This window comes from Patagioenas fasciata, chromosome Z (genome assembly GCF_037038585.1).
Source record: "Patagioenas fasciata isolate bPatFas1 chromosome Z, bPatFas1.hap1, whole genome shotgun sequence".
Lineage (NCBI taxonomy): Eukaryota > Metazoa > Chordata > Aves > Columbiformes > Columbidae > Patagioenas > Patagioenas fasciata.
The window spans coordinates 24,744,383-24,764,809 of NC_092560.1; the positions used below are offsets into that span (position 1 = coordinate 24,744,383).

General features: G+C 42.3%; 1 protein-coding gene across 1 annotated transcript in view; it reads right to left on the reverse strand.

Moving 5' to 3' along the window:
- Positions 1-20,118, reverse strand: part of RCL1 (RNA terminal phosphate cyclase like 1) — a 28,881-nt gene extending 8,763 nt beyond the window's left edge. Inside the window, exons 1-7 of the mRNA XM_065860573.2 lie at positions 19,944-20,118; positions 17,843-17,914; positions 16,845-17,020; positions 11,090-11,164; positions 9,762-9,886; positions 7,131-7,256; positions 3,930-4,086 (exon numbers count right to left, since the gene is read on the reverse strand). Coding sequence (XP_065716645.1) covers positions 3,930-4,086; positions 7,131-7,256; positions 9,762-9,886; positions 11,090-11,164; positions 16,845-17,020; positions 17,843-17,914; positions 19,944-20,079 — 867 coding nt within the window. The 5' untranslated portion in view covers positions 20,080-20,118. The remainder of the gene's footprint in view (positions 1-3,929; positions 4,087-7,130; positions 7,257-9,761; positions 9,887-11,089; positions 11,165-16,844; positions 17,021-17,842; positions 17,915-19,943) is intronic.
- Between the last annotated feature and the right edge of the window lie 309 nt (positions 20,119-20,427).

A 20,427-nucleotide genomic window follows, 5' to 3' on the forward strand; every position in this document is an offset into this window, starting at 1 on the left:
TAGTTAAATATAAGAAACAGCCTTACCCCTTCTGTCCCTCCAAGCCCCACTAACAACCCAGCCTTTTTTCATTAAAAAACTCAGCCTTAAATACGTATTGCATCCTCCCCTATTTCTCACAAGCACAAGGAATACAAACGTTCAATCCTTTTCCAGTTCTTCCAGGCCGTTCCATTTTGCCGACCACCTGCTACAGAAAGCCACTAAAACGAATGCATTTCAAAGACAAGATGAAAATCTTTATTGGCCTTCTACAATCAAGTTCAGGGAAGAATGGCATATGGATTTGTAAAAACAATGCTAGCCAGTCACTCCATGCCCCTTCTTTCAGGGCGGCAGTAATCAGCACTGTGCTACCTATTATTAGTCAATTAGCTCTGACATATTTCCATCAACAAATGTGCACAAAAAAGCTCCACTGATTCCATGAATCATACAGCCTCTTTCATTTATTTCTGAATGCTTAATAAAAGGGGGTGTTTAGCACTTAACATAGCAAGACTCAAAGCCTTAGATTTCCTAGGTGGTAATGTTCACATAATAGAAAGCATTAAACAAGCTCTTTAACAGATGTCCCTGGGCCCCTTTAAACAGTAATGCACTCCAGCAGATTTGTGGGTGACCCAGACAGCTAAAACCCTTCTACAAAGAATTATCTCCAGTGCTCCCAGGATGCCCTTCTCTGGCCCACTCTCCCTGTCTCCTGCAGCACAGCACCTACGGGCAAAGACACAGATGGAGAAACAATCTCATATAGAGAGGATCTAAACACAGGGAGACGAATTACCCCTTGAACCCTGTATTCAGTGAGTAGCTGATATAAAGAGAGTGGGACTTAAAGAATGCCTGTTCAGAGCAAGCTGTATTTGGTTCATGCACAGCTTTCCTAAATTTTTACTGTTTCACTAGATGTCTCATCTAGGCAAAGAAACTTAAAAAAATAGTATCTTCAAACTAAACAAACACTGCACACTTTGCAACATATTTTTATACCCCCTCTGGAGTTAACGCTAGATCAAACTGACCTAAGTTTAAAATAAGAAAAAAAAAAAAAAAAAAATCAATGAGAAAGCCCATCTTTCCAAATTCCTGGCTAGTGCTGTGTAAGCATGTGCGTCATAGATAAATGTTCATTCTAAAAACTAGAGAACAAAAGCCACTGTATTACCTGTGGCAGAGGGACTGGGGAATTCATGAACACTGAAAAAGGACTGAGCCCTCCAGTGAATAAGCGGCACACTAGCAAAAGTGCTAACAAGAACTTTACCACCATGAGTGGAGGACCACAAACATTCCATACACTGCTCAGCACTTGTCAGTGTCCTGGTTTAACTCCAACTGGCGACCAGGACGATGCAGCTCACAACTGCCACCCCCAAGGTGGATGGGGTAGAGAATCAGAAAGGGGAAAAAAAAATTGTAAGTTGAGATCAGTTTATTAGGACAACAGAGGAATGTATCAGTGGTAATACTACTAATAATTATAATAATATTAATAAACTGATACACAATGTAATCGCTTACCGTCTGTGACACCAACAGTCTGTTCCCTCCCCAGCAGCAGTATCTGTGCCCCCCATCAGCCAACTCTGGTTTATATACTGAGCATGATGTCTTATGATAAGGAATACACCCCTTTGGCCAGCTTGGGTTGGCTGTCCTGGCTGTGCACCCTCCCAGCTTCTTGTGCACCTGGTAGAACATGGGAAGCTGAAGTCCTAGACTACCCAGCAACAACTATTATATCAATGTATCATCAACATTCTTCTCATACAAAATCCAGCACACAGCACTATACTAGCAAGTAGGAAGAAAATTAACTCTATCTGAGCTGCAACCAGGACAATCAGTCACTCTTGGACTGAAGCAGCACACAAATAAAAGAGCCTTCCAGGAGCAGCAGCAGTACCATAGCAGGCTGCAGGTAACCACCTCACTCACTCAGAACTCGGCCTTCAAAGAGACACAAATCCCATGGCCTCTCACTTCTTCATTCAGAGATTTACCTGACCCTGTTTATTACTCCTCAAATGCTTTTTCTTCTGTCGTCCCAGGTTCCTCACTATCCTGGTGGTTTGCAGAATCTGACTCACCACATTCAAATGGCTGCAGTACAGTAAAGCCGAAAATTATCTGGTTCACATCTTTCCAGCCCTCTTCATTTCAGAAGCTCCTTGACATCTGACTCTGAAGAAAGTATATTATCTCAACAAATTCCCTCTCTAGTTTAAATCTGTCAAGTGCTGGATGGTTTTGTTTTCAGAAGAAAAAAAATACCTATTGCTGCTGACAGAAGTATGTGGAAATTGGATTTTTGGTGCCTCCAATCATCTGATTACCTAAGGATGTCTCCCAAGAGGTTTACACAAAGCAATAAACACACAATATTTTTTTTCTTTCCTTTTTGGGGCAGGGAGTGGAGCGACAAGCTGAAAGATTTTACAATTCAGTCCTCAAATAAAAATAGTGACCTGTCACTACCTAATTGTAGAAACAGACAGATGTTTCAGTCACTATCTGTGACTGCACTCTACATGTATGCTGGACTTTCAAATGCCACCAGTATGGACTGTACCCAGGAAGAATATTTGTGGCATTTCTATGATACAACAACCTTGGGCTAGAAAGGGAAAGTCCTCTAGAAACATGGGCATATATGGAATAAAAAAAAGACAAAATATTAATGGAAGACTGGAACAAGTGGGCAAGATGGTAATTCAGACAGATGAAGAGTTTGCAGCAGGGATAGGAAAAAGTAAGATGGGCATAGATGAACAATCTACTACAGACACAGATGTGGTTTATGAGGTTAAGGGCTAATTTTATAACTGTATTGCCTAACACAGAATCTCATTAATGGCATTTTTAATACTTTGGCAAAATCCTATCAGTTTAGTCCAGTTGAGAGGAATTACTTCTTTAAAAAGAGTAAGTACAATTTGTAGATGACTGCCTCCTAATGGCCAAATGTGTTTTGTCAGCCCTAACAGCTACTTTAACACTTATGGATATACATAATGAAAAGTAGGTTCTTTATTAAATCAGAAACTCACTATCATGCTAATTGCCAAATCGCTTGTAAGACTGAAAACTGCTCATCCACTGAAAGCCTCACTACAAATGAAAAACATTAAAAAAAAAAGCAGAAGACTGTGATGTACTTAGGACTCCTAGACAAACACTATCCAAGCTCCTTTCCAACAAACCATTCATCCAATTCCTCATACGATCAACAAGTTTCAGTGCTTTTGATTTTGTTATCATTACCATCAAGTGGCCGGCATTTAGCCTAGCTGCTTTTTTTTCCTCCCCCTTCTGCTTCCTCATTTTTCACACCAAGGGTGGTGAAACACTGGCACAGGTTGCCCAGAGAGCTGGTAGATGCCCCATCCCTGGAGACATTCAAGGCCAGGGTGGATGGGGCTCTGAGCAACCTGATCTACTTGAAGATGTCCCTGCTCATTGCAGGTGGTTGGACTAGATGAGCTTTGAAGGTCCTTTCCAACCCAAACTGTTCTATGATTCCTCATATATTCTCCCACTCATAATGCCCCATTCTAACCACCAGCTTAAGAGCATTGACTCTATTACCCCTTCAACTTATTATTAAAAAAAGTATCAGCCCATGTGAACCCAACTGAAATCTGCTGCAGACAGAACTCAAAAGAACAAAAATGTCACTACTATGATCCATAGCTAAGACCTCCCGGACATGGGAAATCACATGTCCCAATAAGTCATTACATTGTTAGTGGAATCACTCAAAAACCACTCCTTACCTGGATGAAGAAGACACTGGCAGCATCAGTTCATTCCTCTGTTTGGACCTTAGGCTGCCTAAGGGTGCCCTTAAACCACTTCTTGCTTTACCAGTATGTCATCCCCTTCTTTCCCTACAGCTATATATGCAGAACATATCGGCCACTTACCCTGTAGACCTCCTCAAGCAACAGTTTAGCACAATTCTGACCAAGTTCCTCAGGAAGCACAGCTGCTCCCTGGCCCTGAGGGTTTGAAGCCAGCTCAGCACTGAGAACAGTGCCATTGATGGTTTCTGCAGTAAGGCACAGGCCAAAACCCGGTGACCTGAAAGAAAGGGAAAAAGTGCATTTGATTTAAGGACAAAAATGAAGTAATGAGCTAAGAATGACTCCCAGCAAACCCCTTCCTCAAGTCACAAACAGCTCCTCTCATGGGACAATACTGGGAATTTGGACTTGCTGAGAAATTTACTGTTCTTTACTTTTGATTCACCCTGGAAAAAAACAGTAACAACAGTATTTAAAAGTTACACCAAGTACCACTTGCTGCAAACCCACTGTGCTGGCTACTCCTGGCACAAACTCTTTTAAAGGGGAAAAAAACAAAAACAAACAAACATCCAAACTTCAGAAATACTCTCCCCTATTAAAAAAATAGTAATGTTCACATTTATTTAACTCATGTTTGATAAGCATTTCGAAGGTATCTGGAGTTTCTTCTCTGCAATGTTCAAAACTAATACTAACATTCTTTAGGCACTGGGCTCTTTCCCTAGAAACTGCAGTATTTAGTAAGATTAGACCATACACATGGCACAAAGCAGGAGGAAAAAAAAATAAAAGTTTGATCTACATTACTTGTATTTCCAATCACTTCTTTTCACTTACAGTTTCATACCATTCAAATAATTACAACTGTCTAAGAATTCTGAACATATATTTTGAAGAAACAAAAAAATCCCTATTTTCATCATAGCTTAGCATCCTACAAAATGCTACTGTGAGTGTTTTGAAACATTTTTGCTCCAAGAAAGTCACACATGGCTGAGTACTGCTTGCTGAGAAATAAGAAAGCTGTAAGGAAAGGAAAAAAAGTCACAAGAACCTCTTATTTCTAGGCTCTGGAAGAGCACCAATAGCTAGCCATTCGAAATAAGGTTAAATTAACTTCATTCCACATACAGGAATTCTCACAGTTCTGGACTCCTGCTGTCTCCACCACCTAAACTTCTTGATTTCAGTAGTTCCACTGACCAAAACTGTCAGGAATGTCACCAACATCAACAAACCACAAAATCAAACCCCAAACACCAAGACACACAAACTCTGTCTGGCCATAAAAACAACAACTCCTCCAGAGGCATTTCAGTAGGGTGGGAAAGAAAGATCCAAGTGGTTCCCACCCATATTTAGCTGACTGCACTTCCTGACCAACACAGAAGGTATGTTAAAGATGTTTTTCTCCTTTCCTTCCTCTGAAAGAGAGAAGACATCTACAAAGCATGACACGTGCAGTGTCAAAGACGTGATTTTTTGGACAGGTATCCTTTAATAACTATACCCGCTGTTAGATTTTGTTAGTGTTCAGTGGCATGTAGCAATCTGCGTAAATAAAAATCAAATCATCCAGTACCTCATGTATGTGCAGACAGTATTAGGAAGCATCTGCACAAACATTTTGCTGCAAATGCTCAACACAGAACCAAGAAGTTTCTTGATTAGACAGACATCGCAGGTGGCAGAAGATGCTCAAATGATGTATTCCCTGAAGCTTCTGGCACTGTGGAAGGGACATAGTTCAACAATTCCTCACAAACTCGGTCCGCACCAAGTGGCCAGTCCTGGGAGGAGAGAGAGCATCCTGGTCCTGAACAGCTGATCCCGGTGGCAGAGGGAAAAAAGCAGAAAGGCCCAGAGGCCTCTGCAAAATAGCAAAACAGCAAAAGGAACTCCTGAATGGAACTGCACCAAAACGGAGCTGAACCGGAACTGGTCTCCATCTCTCTACCTGGAAAACCCCACCTCTCCTTAAATATGAAGCATAATGCTAAAGGCATGGAATACTCTCACTGATCAGTCTGGATGTCAGTCAGGTCTGCCACATCCACATCCTCCTTCCTCACTGCCTCACACACCTGTGGGCAGAGCACTCAGACCTTGGCTCCCAGATAACAGCTGCGATAACAGCAGCTCTTACACTCCCTTCATTCCAATTCAGAGACACTGGAAAGTTACTCAAAGGAAAACATTTCTCTGTCCCGGGATGTTACCTTCTTGTTCTCAAACTAAACCAAAACAATGCCTGTTCTAGCTATAAAAAAGCACATTTTCTAATTGCACGAAGAAAATTAACTCTGTTTCAGACAAACCTGCACAATGGGCTACCCAGTCAAGCAGTAAATGTAATGCTGTTGTCCCAGTTCATTTGACTGTTTCACTTCACAGACAGGTAAAAAACAAAATAGGACCTCAGGTCCACATATATCCCAGGCAAGTTTTCACAATTCTGATCACTGTTACCAGTCTGAAGCCACAAGATTCCTGGGATATTAAATGTGATGAAGGATTCAAAAATAGGAAAAAAAAGTTAGTAAAAAATTTTTAGATTTGTAATCTTGCAAACCTAACAAGCTTTCTTTAAGGTAATATTTAAAAAAAGCAGAAACAATGAAAGAAGATGTGTGTGCTTGCATTTGAGCATACGGACAGAAGACAAACAAATTAGTTATCGACAACTCCTTAAATCTCAGTGAAAAGTGACAAGAGGACAACAAAGTTGACAAATATCAATAAAGTTTTCTGAATCGCATCCATTGCTTTAGTGTTCTGTCGGCAAACCAAATCTGCAGAAGTACAGTAAATTAATGTCTCAATTTTCCAGTCATCACTGGTGAAAGGACACTTCTTCAGCTAGTTTTGTAATAGTAAAGTAGAAGACAACCCATACAGCTCAAAAGTTTTCTAGAACAGTTTGGTTCCACCCTTAAAACTACCATTTCCATCAGAAGATATGAAAACCAGCATTCAAACTCAACTATACAATACACTATGGCACCTCTGACCTTGACCTCATTTCAAAGTAACAGGTTTAAAACTGAAGGGAGCTCAAGTTGCCTTTAGTGGAAGTAATGATTTATTACCTTCCTTGTTTAAGGTAAAGGTAACACATCTACCCCTTCACCACAAGTAAAACAAATATCTAGCGGTTCATTCCACTTTTTCCCCTTGAGGAGTATTTATTTAAAGCCAGCAAAATAGAAGATCATGTTCTAAAACTCAATGAAATTACAGATCAGAATACCCCAGCAGACAAAACAAACAAACAAAAAAAAAATCAGAATTACATTTCTGTCAATACAGGATACTCACTTTCCAGAGTTGACCCCCTTCATATGATCCGTGTAGATGTAAATGTCTGGGAGGAATTTATTCAGGATGCTCCTTGCAGACTCCACCATTCTGTTTGCCATCTGTGGTGACACTCTGACAGAGTATCTACATTTCCAAGTTAAGGAATTCATTGCAGTCACAAAATAAATTTAAATCAGAGACTGACAAAAGTGGTCAAGAGGTCCCAAAGCATTATTTCAGAAAATATATTTTTGTCCTATACATAATTTCAGGAGCCCTGGTCCATTTTCCTGTAGAGAAGCACATGTGACTAAGTGTTTTCTACAGTCTTCACTTCACTCACCTTGAAGTGAAGTACACAGAACATGTGCAGAAAAGCTTATTATGACTATGTAAACATCTATCTTAAAAATGCTCTTTAATAATTTTAAATTGTTATTCTGTCACCCTGTGCTTTCTTATAATGGAAGGAGCCTTGTGTGGTCTGCTCTTCAAATACTATTAAAAGATGGTGACAGGCAAAGTTTCCCTGAATTAGCAGCAAGAAATGCTGTCCTATTTCTGCCAGGGAGAAACTGGGTAGATAAAAGAACAATTTTAAAAGGCTAAAAAAAAAAAAAAAAAAGAAAAAAAAGAAAATCTTTGCTCTCTCCAACTATTTTGCAGTGCTGTGAGGCTACCAAGCTCACTGGTTCTCTACTCACTAAGCATCTGAAGGTAATGGTTTCTGGGAAGAAGAAATTACCACCTTCCTGCTCATCTCAACCCACCTCCTCACAGCATCCAACAGACCAACTGCTTTTGTGCCTTTTCACTCAGGTGCTGCTTCAGTGATGCTCCCAGTAGATCTTCAAACGTACAGAGCACATTGTGCTCCAAATTCTATCCCAACTATAATGCACCTACACGCACATGGCAATGCAGAGAAACACTCTCAAACCTCCCAGCTGGCAGAAGAGAATTCCTTTTCTACAAGTTTCCATTGCATTGTCTTGTGGAGTCAGTAAACAAAAAGCTTTAGGATCTTAAGGCCAAAACCACTAAATATTAATCAGAAAACTGATCATTCTGCGCAGTTGGTGCATCCAGTATTGTGGATGACAATAAAAGGTTGCTGCAACACAAGCTCCCCAGTGGTGAGGAAGCTGATTTGCTCAGTTGAATCTTGAGGGGACAAAAATGCACACGTAGAAGAACTAAGCCGTTATCCTTCCAGAGGTTTTGTGTTTTATTGGCCTGAAGGACCACTTAATGGCTAAACTGAGACTGCCTCTCACCGGGTTTACTAAAGGCAAACCTTTATCCCTGAGAAAGAGCCCAGGAGAACCTGAAGTGGAAATTCAAAAACCTGTAGTTCTCAGACACCAAACAAATCCAGTCAAAGTGGCTCAAAGTGCCACTGTACATTAATGTCAATTCAGAAAGATGGCACTAAAGCCATAATCATTGCTTCCTCCTTCACACAGAGAGGCTAAACTACTTACTAGAGAGGTGGATGGAGGCATAAGGAAATTATTTTCTTCATGGAAAGATCATGACAAACCCCAACAAAAGCACAACGAGCTACCTCCTTTTTATTCTACATCACATGCACCCAGCAAATTGTTCTCGCTTTGCAATGCTGCACTCATCCAAATGCTGCAGATGGAAATAGAAGCCAAGGCATGCTCCTCTCACACACAATCATGATGGAATGAAATAAAGTAAAAGTAGAACAGGCTGCAAGTCTGCAACTCTGGCAAGAAACGTGCTCTCATTTCTGCTTTTCTTCTGAGTAATCAAAGCCAGATCACATTTGGGACTTACATAATCACAAATTAAACTACAAGTTGGCCAACGCTCAAGAAAGAGCAGGAGCTCACGAAATACCTTTAGTATACCTTATCTATAAGGGATTTCTGCCTTCTTCCTATGGTGACAGCAGGCTCATAACAGAACATGTAAAAACCACAAGGGAAAAAAAAGAACACACACACACACACAAAACAACAACAAAACAAAACACACAGACCCCAAAACATTAACTAGATGTGCAGTTCTGTTTCCAAAAGTGAGTACTTCACAACATTATCTTGTGCCCTTATCTCTGTGCAGATATGAAACTGCCTCCACTTCCATCTCCAATGGTACTACTGAAGGTAAAGAGCTAACAAATTTATGCTCATAACACACTAAAAAGCTTAGTTCACATGTATGCAGCGAGGTGTAAACTGAACTATAACAATATTTGAGCTCCCATCCAAGACTCTGCTAGACTCATTAGAAGCCAAGATGCCACCTATTCAATGCATAACAAAACTACATTTGTTACTACTGGATTTACACACAAGGTCAGATTTCTTTTAGTGCTGCTACAGTATGTGACAGAAGGTATTTTAACTTCTTCTTGCTATTGAAAAGATGTTAAACGGTGCTGTTCAGTTTTAAATTTATTTACTGGTCTACTGATGCTTTTTGAACAGCAATGTTCTAAACACAGCAGTTTTGAGACATCTAGTTGTGTGATCCCTCTGTGTAATGTCACTCTGTGTTATCTGGATACATGCTCAGCAACACAGGTGCACTTCTGTGACTTCATGTTGGGAGATTAATTTTTTAAGGTAAAATCATTTAAAAGAAAAAAGTTGTTAAAAAAAAAAAAAAGGATACGCAGTTCCTCTGATGCGCTTGATTTTGCCGGGGTCTGTGAACTGAACTGGCTGCAAGACCTTTCTCACTGGGCAGGCAAACAGTATCTCGCCACCCCCTTTGGGAGGCATTCCTCTCCGGTTGATCTAGACACAATGAAGGAAAAAAGTAGGTTAGTTGAGAGCACAGAGAATGTACTTACACACTCACACATGATAACTTTTATTTAATCTATAATAAAAAGTTATTGGGAGAGGTATTATGTGAACACAGGTGAGAAAGAGACATCCTAAAAGCAGAAATGGATTTTGCACCAATCTGTAATGAAAAATTTACTCATTTTTTCCTTCTCTCTATTACAGTAGGGCAAGTCTTCTCAATGGAAAGCAAAACCAATCAAACAAAAATCCCACATCTTTAGCACAAGGGCAACCATGGCTTAAGACAGTCTCTAGTAGCAACTCAGTACCTCACTGCTGAACAAAGTCTAGAAGCATTTGATGGTTAGACGTCCATGGGGCACCAAAATTAACTCATTCCCATAAGTAGCTTCAGCCTGGCCCACTGCCCCAGCCAGGCCCCCCAGGGATGGCGATGGGACACAGGGCCATGGGAGGGCCTGGCTCAGGGCAGGGCTGTGGGGAGCTGTAAACTGGCCCTGCTGTGGGGAGCTGGAGTGGGTATGGGGCCATGGGCAGCATGGGGGGAGGCACCCAGAGGGACTGGCAAAGCAAGCAAAGACTAGTGGTGCAGCTATGGCCTTCTCACAATTTAAATGAGCATTCTTAACTTTGAAAGGCAACAGTTTATTTCTTCAATCTAAAAAATGCATTCCACTTGAAGCTTCATTGGGCCTGTGAAGAGTGTAGTCTTTAAAAAAAAAAAAAGTTTATTTTCTGTGTTTTCCAAACTGGAAGCAAACCTCAATCACCCAAACACAGATCCAGCTCCTCCGCTGGTGAAGGAGGCAAAGGGTTCTATGTTACTCCCTAGCCCGAAGCACAGGGCAGGTAGAGCAAGTGGAAGGAAAAACAAGATAAATTAAGAGGAACAAGACAAAAAAAATACTTCTTAGCTTGCAAAGATCTCCGAGACCAAGAGTCACTACTTTCTCCTTATCCTTTCTACCCATAGTCTTTGCGTCTCTCTCCTACCACATATTCAATCACTAAATGGTTGGTATGCCAGTTAAAACATGCCAAGAAAAACAGGCAATTTTAGAAATCTGTGTGGCTACAACTAGATATCTGCTAGAGACAGATACCAGCAGCAAGCTTATGGCCCTGTGAAGCAGTACAAAAAGTACCATTGCAACATGTGCTAGAAAAAAATGAAACAAATTGTCTTACCTTTATTTCCAGACCTTCACCATCAATTCCAAACTTCTTCAGCAAGGGCAGAGCTGTCGCCTTAAGGACATCAACCTACAGAATACAGAATTAAAAAAAAAACCTCTTTATTGGAAGTTACAGAAGTCGGTAATTTAAAAAACATTGCACTACTAGGTACCTAACAAAGAAAAGGCTTCTCTGTACCAGGTATTCTACAGGAAGACATGGAAATGCAGCACAGAGAGCTTCAGTTACTCTTAAGACTACCACAGTATCTCACTACCCAAAAAAGTTGCTAGCATAAATTACTGGGAGGTGGAATTTTCTATTTTGGATGCCTTCCTCAGCCTGATTTTTATTTCTATTATGGTTCAGCGAAAACAGCTCACTTGTTTTTCTGAACGTAGATATTGAAAAAAATATATATTCTTCTGTCACTGCTAAAAAATTCCTACAGCTAAATAAATGATGACTGCAAGAAACTTCGCATTTTGGAGCAGACCCTTGATCTGGCAGGAAGAACCCCATCCTTTTGTCAAGAACTTCTTTTCATCTGTTTCTGAGAAACAGAAGCTTCTAGGTAACTTCTGCTGAAATACTCAGAAGAATCTGAAGTGGGTGACACATCATTCATCTCCTTCCTTTGAGCCAGACTGCTCACCAGATCCAGGTCTGAGCAGGATTTTCCTTGCCATTGCTCCTCCTAATTGCTGACATAAGGCAACAGTGACTATCATCTTCTTCCCCCTGCTGAAACTCCAGCAGCATCTCCAAAGGTGACAAAAATTACTGGGCAGTGCAACATCACAGCGAGTTACCCAAGACAAGGAGCTTGAGTGAGACAGGACCAGGACAGCATGACCAAAAAGAACTAAATAGGTAGGCAATAGGTAGGCAGTAGTTCAGGAGGCAGAACAAAAGCACCCTCCTTCCCATGCCTTCAGCCAGAATCCACAATTCTTGAGTTTCACTCTCTGCTTTGCAGAGAATGCAAGCCATTGATGAAGCAGTAGCGCATCCCTCACCTACAACATTGTGAATAACCTGTCAGAGCTACCTGAGTAGCTACAAGTGCATGCTGCTGTTCTCATTCTTCAAATCCTGCTGGCCAACCCACTTCCTTCCTTACAAAGAGGCATTTGGTGTTGTTTTTAATAGTAGTAACAATATTTGAATGTCTTAATTTTAAAAAACTGTAAGTCAGGGGTTTTTTATATATTTTTTATAGACCGGCTACCTTAATTCAGCTCCTCAATACTATTCATTAATCACACAAATTTGACTTTCGGAGCAAAACCTTTACTAATATGCAAGTGCGCGCACACAGACACATGAAAATACCACTGGCAGAAGTTTCAACAAGCTGATCTGGTTCACATTAAAGTCACACAATATTTCTCCTTTCTTATGAAACGAAATATATCAGTAAAAAAATAAAAGCTCCACTGTGCATGTGAGGAACTCCCTTTCCATCCTCCATTTCCACTTTTGCAATTCTCTGGACTGAGGTCTGTATCTCTGGAGGAAGTACCAGCACGAGGAAGCTGGATCAATTTCAAGTCTGGTTTGTCTGATTCCAAAAATTTAAAGAGTTGTCACAGTTTTTAGTCCTCAGACAAATTTCAGGTATGACACTTATCGGGTATCAGGCAAACACATAAGAGACTGCCTCTGTTCCAAATTTGCAGACTAAATAGGCAGTATTTAAAGAAGTGAAAAAGGCTGTTCTGCTTAGCAGATGAGTGGGAGTTCAGGCAGGAGAGGTTAACTACTTCACTGGAAATCACAAGACAGTAGCAGAACTGAGACCTAAACCCATGTTTTCAGTCTCTTGCCTGTACTCAGCCATAAAGCACCCTCCAGATCCCTTTGTAGGGCAGTTTTTCCACCTTCAGCGAAGACAACACAACAGTAAGTTGTACTGAAAGAAAACGCGTCATAAAAACATCAGCACAGAAGCTGCTGAGTCCTACAGACCTTTTTTTTTTCACAAACTAGTATAAGTACAAACCTTCTTCCTTGAAAGAACTCTATAGTGATTGCAGAAAATAAAAGAGTCATTTTTAGTGGTTTGCAGAATCCCTTAGCTAGTGCAAAGCTGCAAAAGACCAGACACAGACCGTACAGCACACAGCTACTCAGGAAAGGGGCAAGTGTCAGCTGGCCTGTGTAGCCATCAGCATTACACAGAAGAGCACTGATCCCTGCCACAAATACAGTATAACGTTTTGGGGACAAGGACCATTGCAGGGGTGTGGGGAAGAGCAAAATCAAGAGTATAGCAAGGAAAAAAAAAAGGCAGAAAAGTCGAAATCAGTAGAAAAATCTCTTGTTTTCCTGAGATTACAGACAACTGCTAAATTTTGATTAATGTGGAATATTATTGCTCCAAGGCAAAACTTCATGTGCTGAACTCATTAAAGTAATTTCAGTTCAAAGTCCCATGGCATAGCTGTAGAAAAACTTTGGTGCTTGCAAACACAAACTCTAAGAATGACTATTCCAGAACCAGGTTACTGCAGCACTACGTATCTGTCATAGTAACACGCAGAGAATGAGAGGAAAACAAGAGCTGTCATTTGTGTGTCACCTCCATTCCCTCCCAAAAGGCACTTTATAAAGACACCCCCCAAATACGTACTCTCTATACAGAGAGACTTGAAACTACCTCAGCCCTTTATGTCAGTCCCACCAGCTACCTGCAGTCAGGTCTCACCACTGGTCATGCACAAAAACGTAATGATGCAAATGCAGGCTGCCAGCAAACAGTTCAAGCTGGTATTCCAAAGCCACCTCTCCTCCCAACAAGTGTGAGCACAGTAGTACCCCTCTCACTCATGTAGGATGTACCACACACTATTATCACCAGGGTGCAACTGTGAGCAAGTGCACATCACCCTGTATTTCAGTGGCCCAGTGCTCTTTCGGGACAGCACCAGCTGTCAAAGAGCTTTTCATTGCACCCCACCAGAGGGCTATCAATGTAGATAATAACCAAATGCTAACATGAACACACTCTATTTCTCAGGAACTCAGCCTGACCTGTGTGTCACTGAACTCAGCTGAAGTTTCTCCTTCCACACGCCACCCTTCAGAAACACCCTTCCTCTCGCTTTGACCACTTGCACTCTGCCCACAGTAGATCCGACATATTCCCTTCTGTCCTCCTGGCAACAGGGTCTCTGGTGAAGAGTAACCACAAACCCACAACACAGCTATCGCATCCAACAGATACTCTTAAGGTTGTGTAAAACCCAAGAGCAAATTTCAGAAAGTGCAGTGGGTCAGCTCACCTACTCACTGCTACTACGAGGCAAAGGTCACACTTCCCTGGCTGCACACACATTCCTGCTACTTACTTTGTGCATGCCTCCATGAGAAAATGCACTCCGCTATTTTGCAAGTTAGCTGAACTGGCTTAGAGAAGGCTCTGGAAAAGTGTCCAGGCCATGGAGTATGCAGGACTGTGTGGCTGAAAGCAGGAGAGATGGAGGGAGGATGGGCAGGACTACCGTCTTCTTTCAAGCACCAAGGGCGTGCTACCGGATCATGTGTGTATGTGTTTGTGTATGCACATACATATTTTCGCACACACATCTGTGAGCCTGTACATTTATGCGCAGATGACAGATGCTGAATACACTCACGCAAGCATATATCCCAGAAAGTTCATCTAGCTCCAAAATAAAGACACATGTTTACAAACCATGATACCCCTTTCACAAATAAAAACAATAACAGTACCCAAAGCAGATGAATGGGTGTCTTGTCTATTGTACCTACTAAGCTGAGAGGGAGAGGCTCTCAAATGAAGAGCAGCAGAGAAAAATCCTTGCCCATTTTAAACTGCCCACAATACATTTACACTGGTTTGCCTTTCCCTCTTCTCCTTGGAAAGTCAGGAAGTGTAGAGATGGATAGACAAAATTTAAGCATCCCTTTTAGTGCAAATATAGGTAATAAATGTTCATCCACTTTCTAAATACCTTCTGTCTACTGAAAAATAAAAGCAAAAAATCAATTTAAAACCAAGTTTCCAATTATTTAAGGCATAACTCGCTTAGGTTAGCACTTAAACTTGTGCTTCTAGTCTCAGCAACCAGCAGAGCCATATGCTATACAAAACATCTTGTAAAACTCTTTAAAGTAGTTTACTGGTATACACCAGGTTTAATGTTGCCTCAAACAATTTAAGCAGACATAGAACAGCTTTAAACCAGTTTTAGGAATTGGTATTCAGGTATCACCACTTTAAAAGTTACTACACAACCTGAGTCACAATAACTACAGTTATATTTCTACAGCACTGTGAACTGACGATACAACTCCTCAGCATGCACATCTGTATTTAATTTACACTTACTGTCAGGTACTGCGATTCAGATGATGTATGCCAACACCTGCCTCTGTCTGAGCTTTGGCCAGTGCAAGTCTCTTTCCAGCACAAACTAACTGGCTCAAATCCATGCACACATTTCAACTAAAAATGTTTAATCACTGTTGGCCCATGTGGCAGATGCCTGGAAAGCGATAATTTCCAGTATCAAGACTCAGTTGCTTAGGTAAGTGTCCAAACTTACCTGAAAGCAATGCTAAGATTGGACTGCTCTTGAAATTCCCCATTTTGATTAAAGAGATGCAGTGAACCAAAAGATAGTTCTTTGATTCTTACTACTTACCATTTCTATTAAGTACGTCTAATTACAGTGACTGAAAGATTAACAAAACATGCTTGCCATTTTTATTTTGCTTTCCTTTTCCTTTGTTTTCTCTTGGCAATGCTGCTTACAACTCACATCAATCATCCTTTGACTAATGTGTCTCACAGAGCCACAGGTGAGAGAACAAGTTTTTGAATAACAAGAGAAGAACAGTTGAAAAGTCATAAATACTAGCACGTCTCTGAGGCTTGTCTAATATCTCCAACTATAGTTCATACTATTTGTATTCATTCAAACTGATTAAGTTCTCAGATGACAGCATTTCCTTAAGCTACTCAGAAGAAAATAGGCAGTCTCCAATCACCATTCAAAAGGTAAACAGCAGTACTGTTCTCCAAAATCCATTACATTTGGGGTCTTTCTGGGAAAAAAAACCCAGCATAAACACTAAGTACTACTCCTGTGTTTTAATCCCACATTATTCATAGCTCGTTTTTGTAACAATACTATTAGAACAAAGGGCTGTAAATCAGCAGTAACAGAAATCAAGGCAAGCATTTCACAGTCCTTTGATCTATCATTCCTTCTAGCATCTTTCTGAAGAATCAGTTATTATATATTTTTGCTACTGTAATTTCGTAACTGTCACGTGAGCTCTGTTTCTAACAGAAAGCAAGCTTCATAGCAGCACTGGTATAACTATGTCCAGCATCCAACTGAAAAGAAAGATTCCTTCCTTGTCACACTCAAATTTTAAAGACAATTTTCTCTGTTTATATTAAATACAGGTGAGGTGTGGGAGAAATAACACATCTAATTTCTAAGAGAACAGGAGAAGCAAACCAGCAGCAGGGCCTCACACTGCACTTAAAGGGAATTTCCAGGGAAGAAGACAGAAGCAGTATGGAACTGAAAGTCAACAGGTGGATTACAAACTGCAGCTTGGAGTGTGATGCAGAAAGGAAACAGTTTAGCAAATGCTTGCTTGATTCAGAGAGTTTGCTGGCAGATGCAGCAACATGCAGCATGTTTCATACATGTCTTCCTTTTTTTTTTTTTCCCTCTAAGAAAAAAAAATAATCCTCCTCTGGTACTTGGATTTTATAACTTACCGAAGGATCTACTTGATCATTTGTGACTCCCCTCAAGATGATCTTCAATGGATGTTTCATGAAAGGTGCCAAGCAGAGCAGACTTTCCAAATAGTAGCCAATACTACGACTAGGGCTGCAGTCATGTTCCAAGGAGCCTCCGTATAGAAGACCAGGCTGATAGTACAAGGTAGTACCTGGGGAAGATGCCAGGGGAGCAAACCAAATGAGAACACTGTCAGCACACTGGCCATTACCATGGCATAAAGACGCTTTGCAACAATGTGTACAGCAAACTTGGAGACAGAAGAATTTATGAAAGATGGAAGCACTTCCAGCGCACTCTTTCTATGTCTGCAGTTAATAAATGGCACAATACACGTGTGTGTCTGTCTGTCTTGCACGTAATTTCTCCTCCTCTGCTTTCCTCCCAAAAATGAAGGATGTCTTAGTAATCCCCCAAATGCTGATACAAGCAATCATTATCCTCCACATCGGTTAAATGTTCACCAGAACATCAGGCCAACTCTGTCTTGGCATACGTGCTGGTAGTTCATCTGCTTTACAGACAAACCACCACCCTTAAAAAGACAAAAAACAAAAACAAGAAAAAAACAAGAACCAGATACCAGATGAAATTTTTGCATGGAATACTTCTTGCTCAAACCAACACCTTTTCTGTGCAGGACTAGGCAAGCAGTCTTGCTCCAAACTCTGCCTTCTACAAAAATCCATTTTGGTTCAGAAGGACCTTCCCCAACTACAAAATCCTGCACAGTAAACAAATACTAATTTTAATTGTTGAGCAATACAGTCTCCTTAACTCTCTGCATTACAGTGGAGCACTGATCTTCTTGCACATGATCAATCACTGCAAGGCTTCTCAGCTTGGTTATTTCTGATCTTCTGAGTCGATGGTATCTGAACACCTACCTCTGTCAAGCCAAAACTGATTTCACTGCAGCAACTGATACAGTCTGGAAGACCATAACAGAGGAAGAAAAGAAAAAAGATCTCACCAGTTTGGTTTATTTCAATCCGAGAGCCATTGGTCACTTTGTCAATCAGGCGAATAAAACTTGCTTCAAAATCTAAGGAGTAGAACAAAGACAGAATTTTAAAGTTCCCTAAGTTTATTCCTGGAAAAAAAAAATGAAACTTCAACACCATACATGTACACTTTCTCTTTCCTGCCTTTCATGACAGTAAGGCTACCCTCTCTCTCCAACTTATTGTGGTATAATTCTATCATATGAGAAAACGCAACTCACTGTAAAAACAGATGTTAATTTGAGCCTTCATGCTTACAGGCATCTCAAGCCAATTGAGATGCCCTCAGATGTGACCACTGGACTAGCCACACGGTGAGCGACCCAAGGTGACACTTTTGACCACAGCGGCCTGAGGAATCGCTCAAGTCCAGAATAAAAGCTTTGACAATTTCCATTTTGCTCAGTACAAAGCAAAACATACAATGGGCAAAAATAAAAGCAGGAATACACTAGCATTCTAGTATTTGGATAGCCCAAGCTGGTATAGATTCAATATCAAGGAAAATATGAGAACATACATAGAGTTCAAAACCCAGGTAGTTTTAAGCACCAGCAGCACCTGCAAAATGGTTGGCAGGTTGCAAAACTTCCTTAGCAATAACCCTGTATTGCTTCTTAAACAGTAACCAGATTTTTTCTTCTTATACAAGCTTCTAGGATGCAATAAACATTTAAACGAAAGGGCTACCTGCAGAAATTACGGTTCATTAATAGTTGCATAACAGTCGATGCCCCAGTCACACAATGTTAGTTCCGCTCTCTGATAATTTATAAAAGTCAAGTTGATATGACAGTACCGAGACTTCTTCAGTGCAAGAGTGAATACACATTTCCCTCTTGGAGAACAAACCCGTAGAAGAGTTTTCGTTGCAAATGTTCCAGTCACGAAAACCAGAGAACTGCATGTTGAATTATTAACACAAATCAGGGTTTGTTATTATTTTTTCTGTTACAGTCACAGTTTACATTTTAACACATATATAAAAAAGGCAACTCAAATGCCGTTTAGAAAAACATGGCAAAACCTACAAAATTCACCACCACCAAATATCCCATCGTAAAAATAAATACTTTGGGTCATGGTAAATGTTGAAGTACACAATAATGTTTTAACAGTTTCAGAGAATTTCTAGCCATGAACTGAAGCGTCCTCAGGATGGAGGGTCCTATACCTGTTCCAAACTTCACACCTTGCCCAAAATATTACTGAGCACCACGATAATGTTCTTCCTCAATCGGTAGCCTACTGTCTTGTTCTATTAAGCAACGAAATTTACTTCAGATTGCCAAAGGTCCTGCACAGGAATGAAGAGGGTATTCCCTAAGCAAGGGTTCCCTCAAAGGAGTCCACAGTGTCAGAAGCTTTCAGAAGTTAGAAGTAAATAGATTTCATGCCTTTCACTTTTACTATTATTTGGGCAAAACCCAGGCAAAAATCAAAGCACAACCCCGAACACAATAAAACCTGGGTACTTCGGCTCCCGCAAAGAGGTGGAGAACAGGGCACTGGGCACACAGCAGACAACGACAGCCGGAGAGCCGCCAAATTCCGCAGCTTCGGAGCGAAGAGCCCAGTGTACAGCCAGGAGCCGGCTGCGGGGCTGTCAGCGGAGCCAGCGGGTCCGACCCACCCGCCGGGCCCCGGGCAGGGGCAGCCCAGCCGCCCTGCGGGGAAACGGGACAGCCCGAGCCCGGCGGGGCGGCACAAGCCCTGGTGCTCTCCGTTTCGGACCGGCCCACGGTAGCCCAGGTGGGAGAAGCGAGACCTCAGCGCACCGCCGCCAGCAGAACGTCCTTGCACGGTACGTCGGCTTCCACCAAAACAAGGCGTCCAGGTGACACCCTCCTTGCTCCTCCTGCCCCTCCGCCCGCGTGTGCCAGGTCCCCCGCCTCCCGGCAGAGCGCCTCTTCGGGGAGACACGGCACGCACCCGCGCCCCTTTCCTAGGACCCGCCGGGACCGGTGCGGGGCTGTCCCCGCCCGGCAGCGAGCCCCCGGCACAGCCGAGACTCCGCCGCCACGCTTCCCCCCGACCTCTTCCCCAGCGGCCGCCGGTGCCGCCGCTCACCGCGCAGGCCGGGGTCCTCCTCCTTGGCGCGGATCTTGCGGATTTTCAGCGGCCGCCCGCTGAGGGTGGCCAGCACCAGCCGCTGCCGCAGGAAGTTGCAGCCCGCGTAGCTCAGACACTGCGCCTCGCCCGCCATGCCGCCGCGCCCACGTGGTGCGGACAGGAAGCGCTGGGGCAGCGCCGGGGCCAAAGGGCAAGGGGCGGGGCGGGGCGGGGCGGGGCGGGTTGGCGGCGGAGATGTTCCCGCTCTAGTTCCAGTTCAGGTCCCGCGTCCCTGCTGGGGCCCTGCCCATGCGGCTGGGCTTGTGGCGATACCGAGGAGCTCTCGGAGCGGCGGGCCGGCTTACAGCTGGGCCGTAGTTATTGCTCGTCGTCGCTTCTGCGCTCCTCTACCGCCGTGTTTTTTAACTGAAGTTTAAAAAGTTTGGTTTCTCTAACCGGAGCTCCGCGCCTGCCCGGCTGCAGCGCGGCCCTTCCGAGCAGC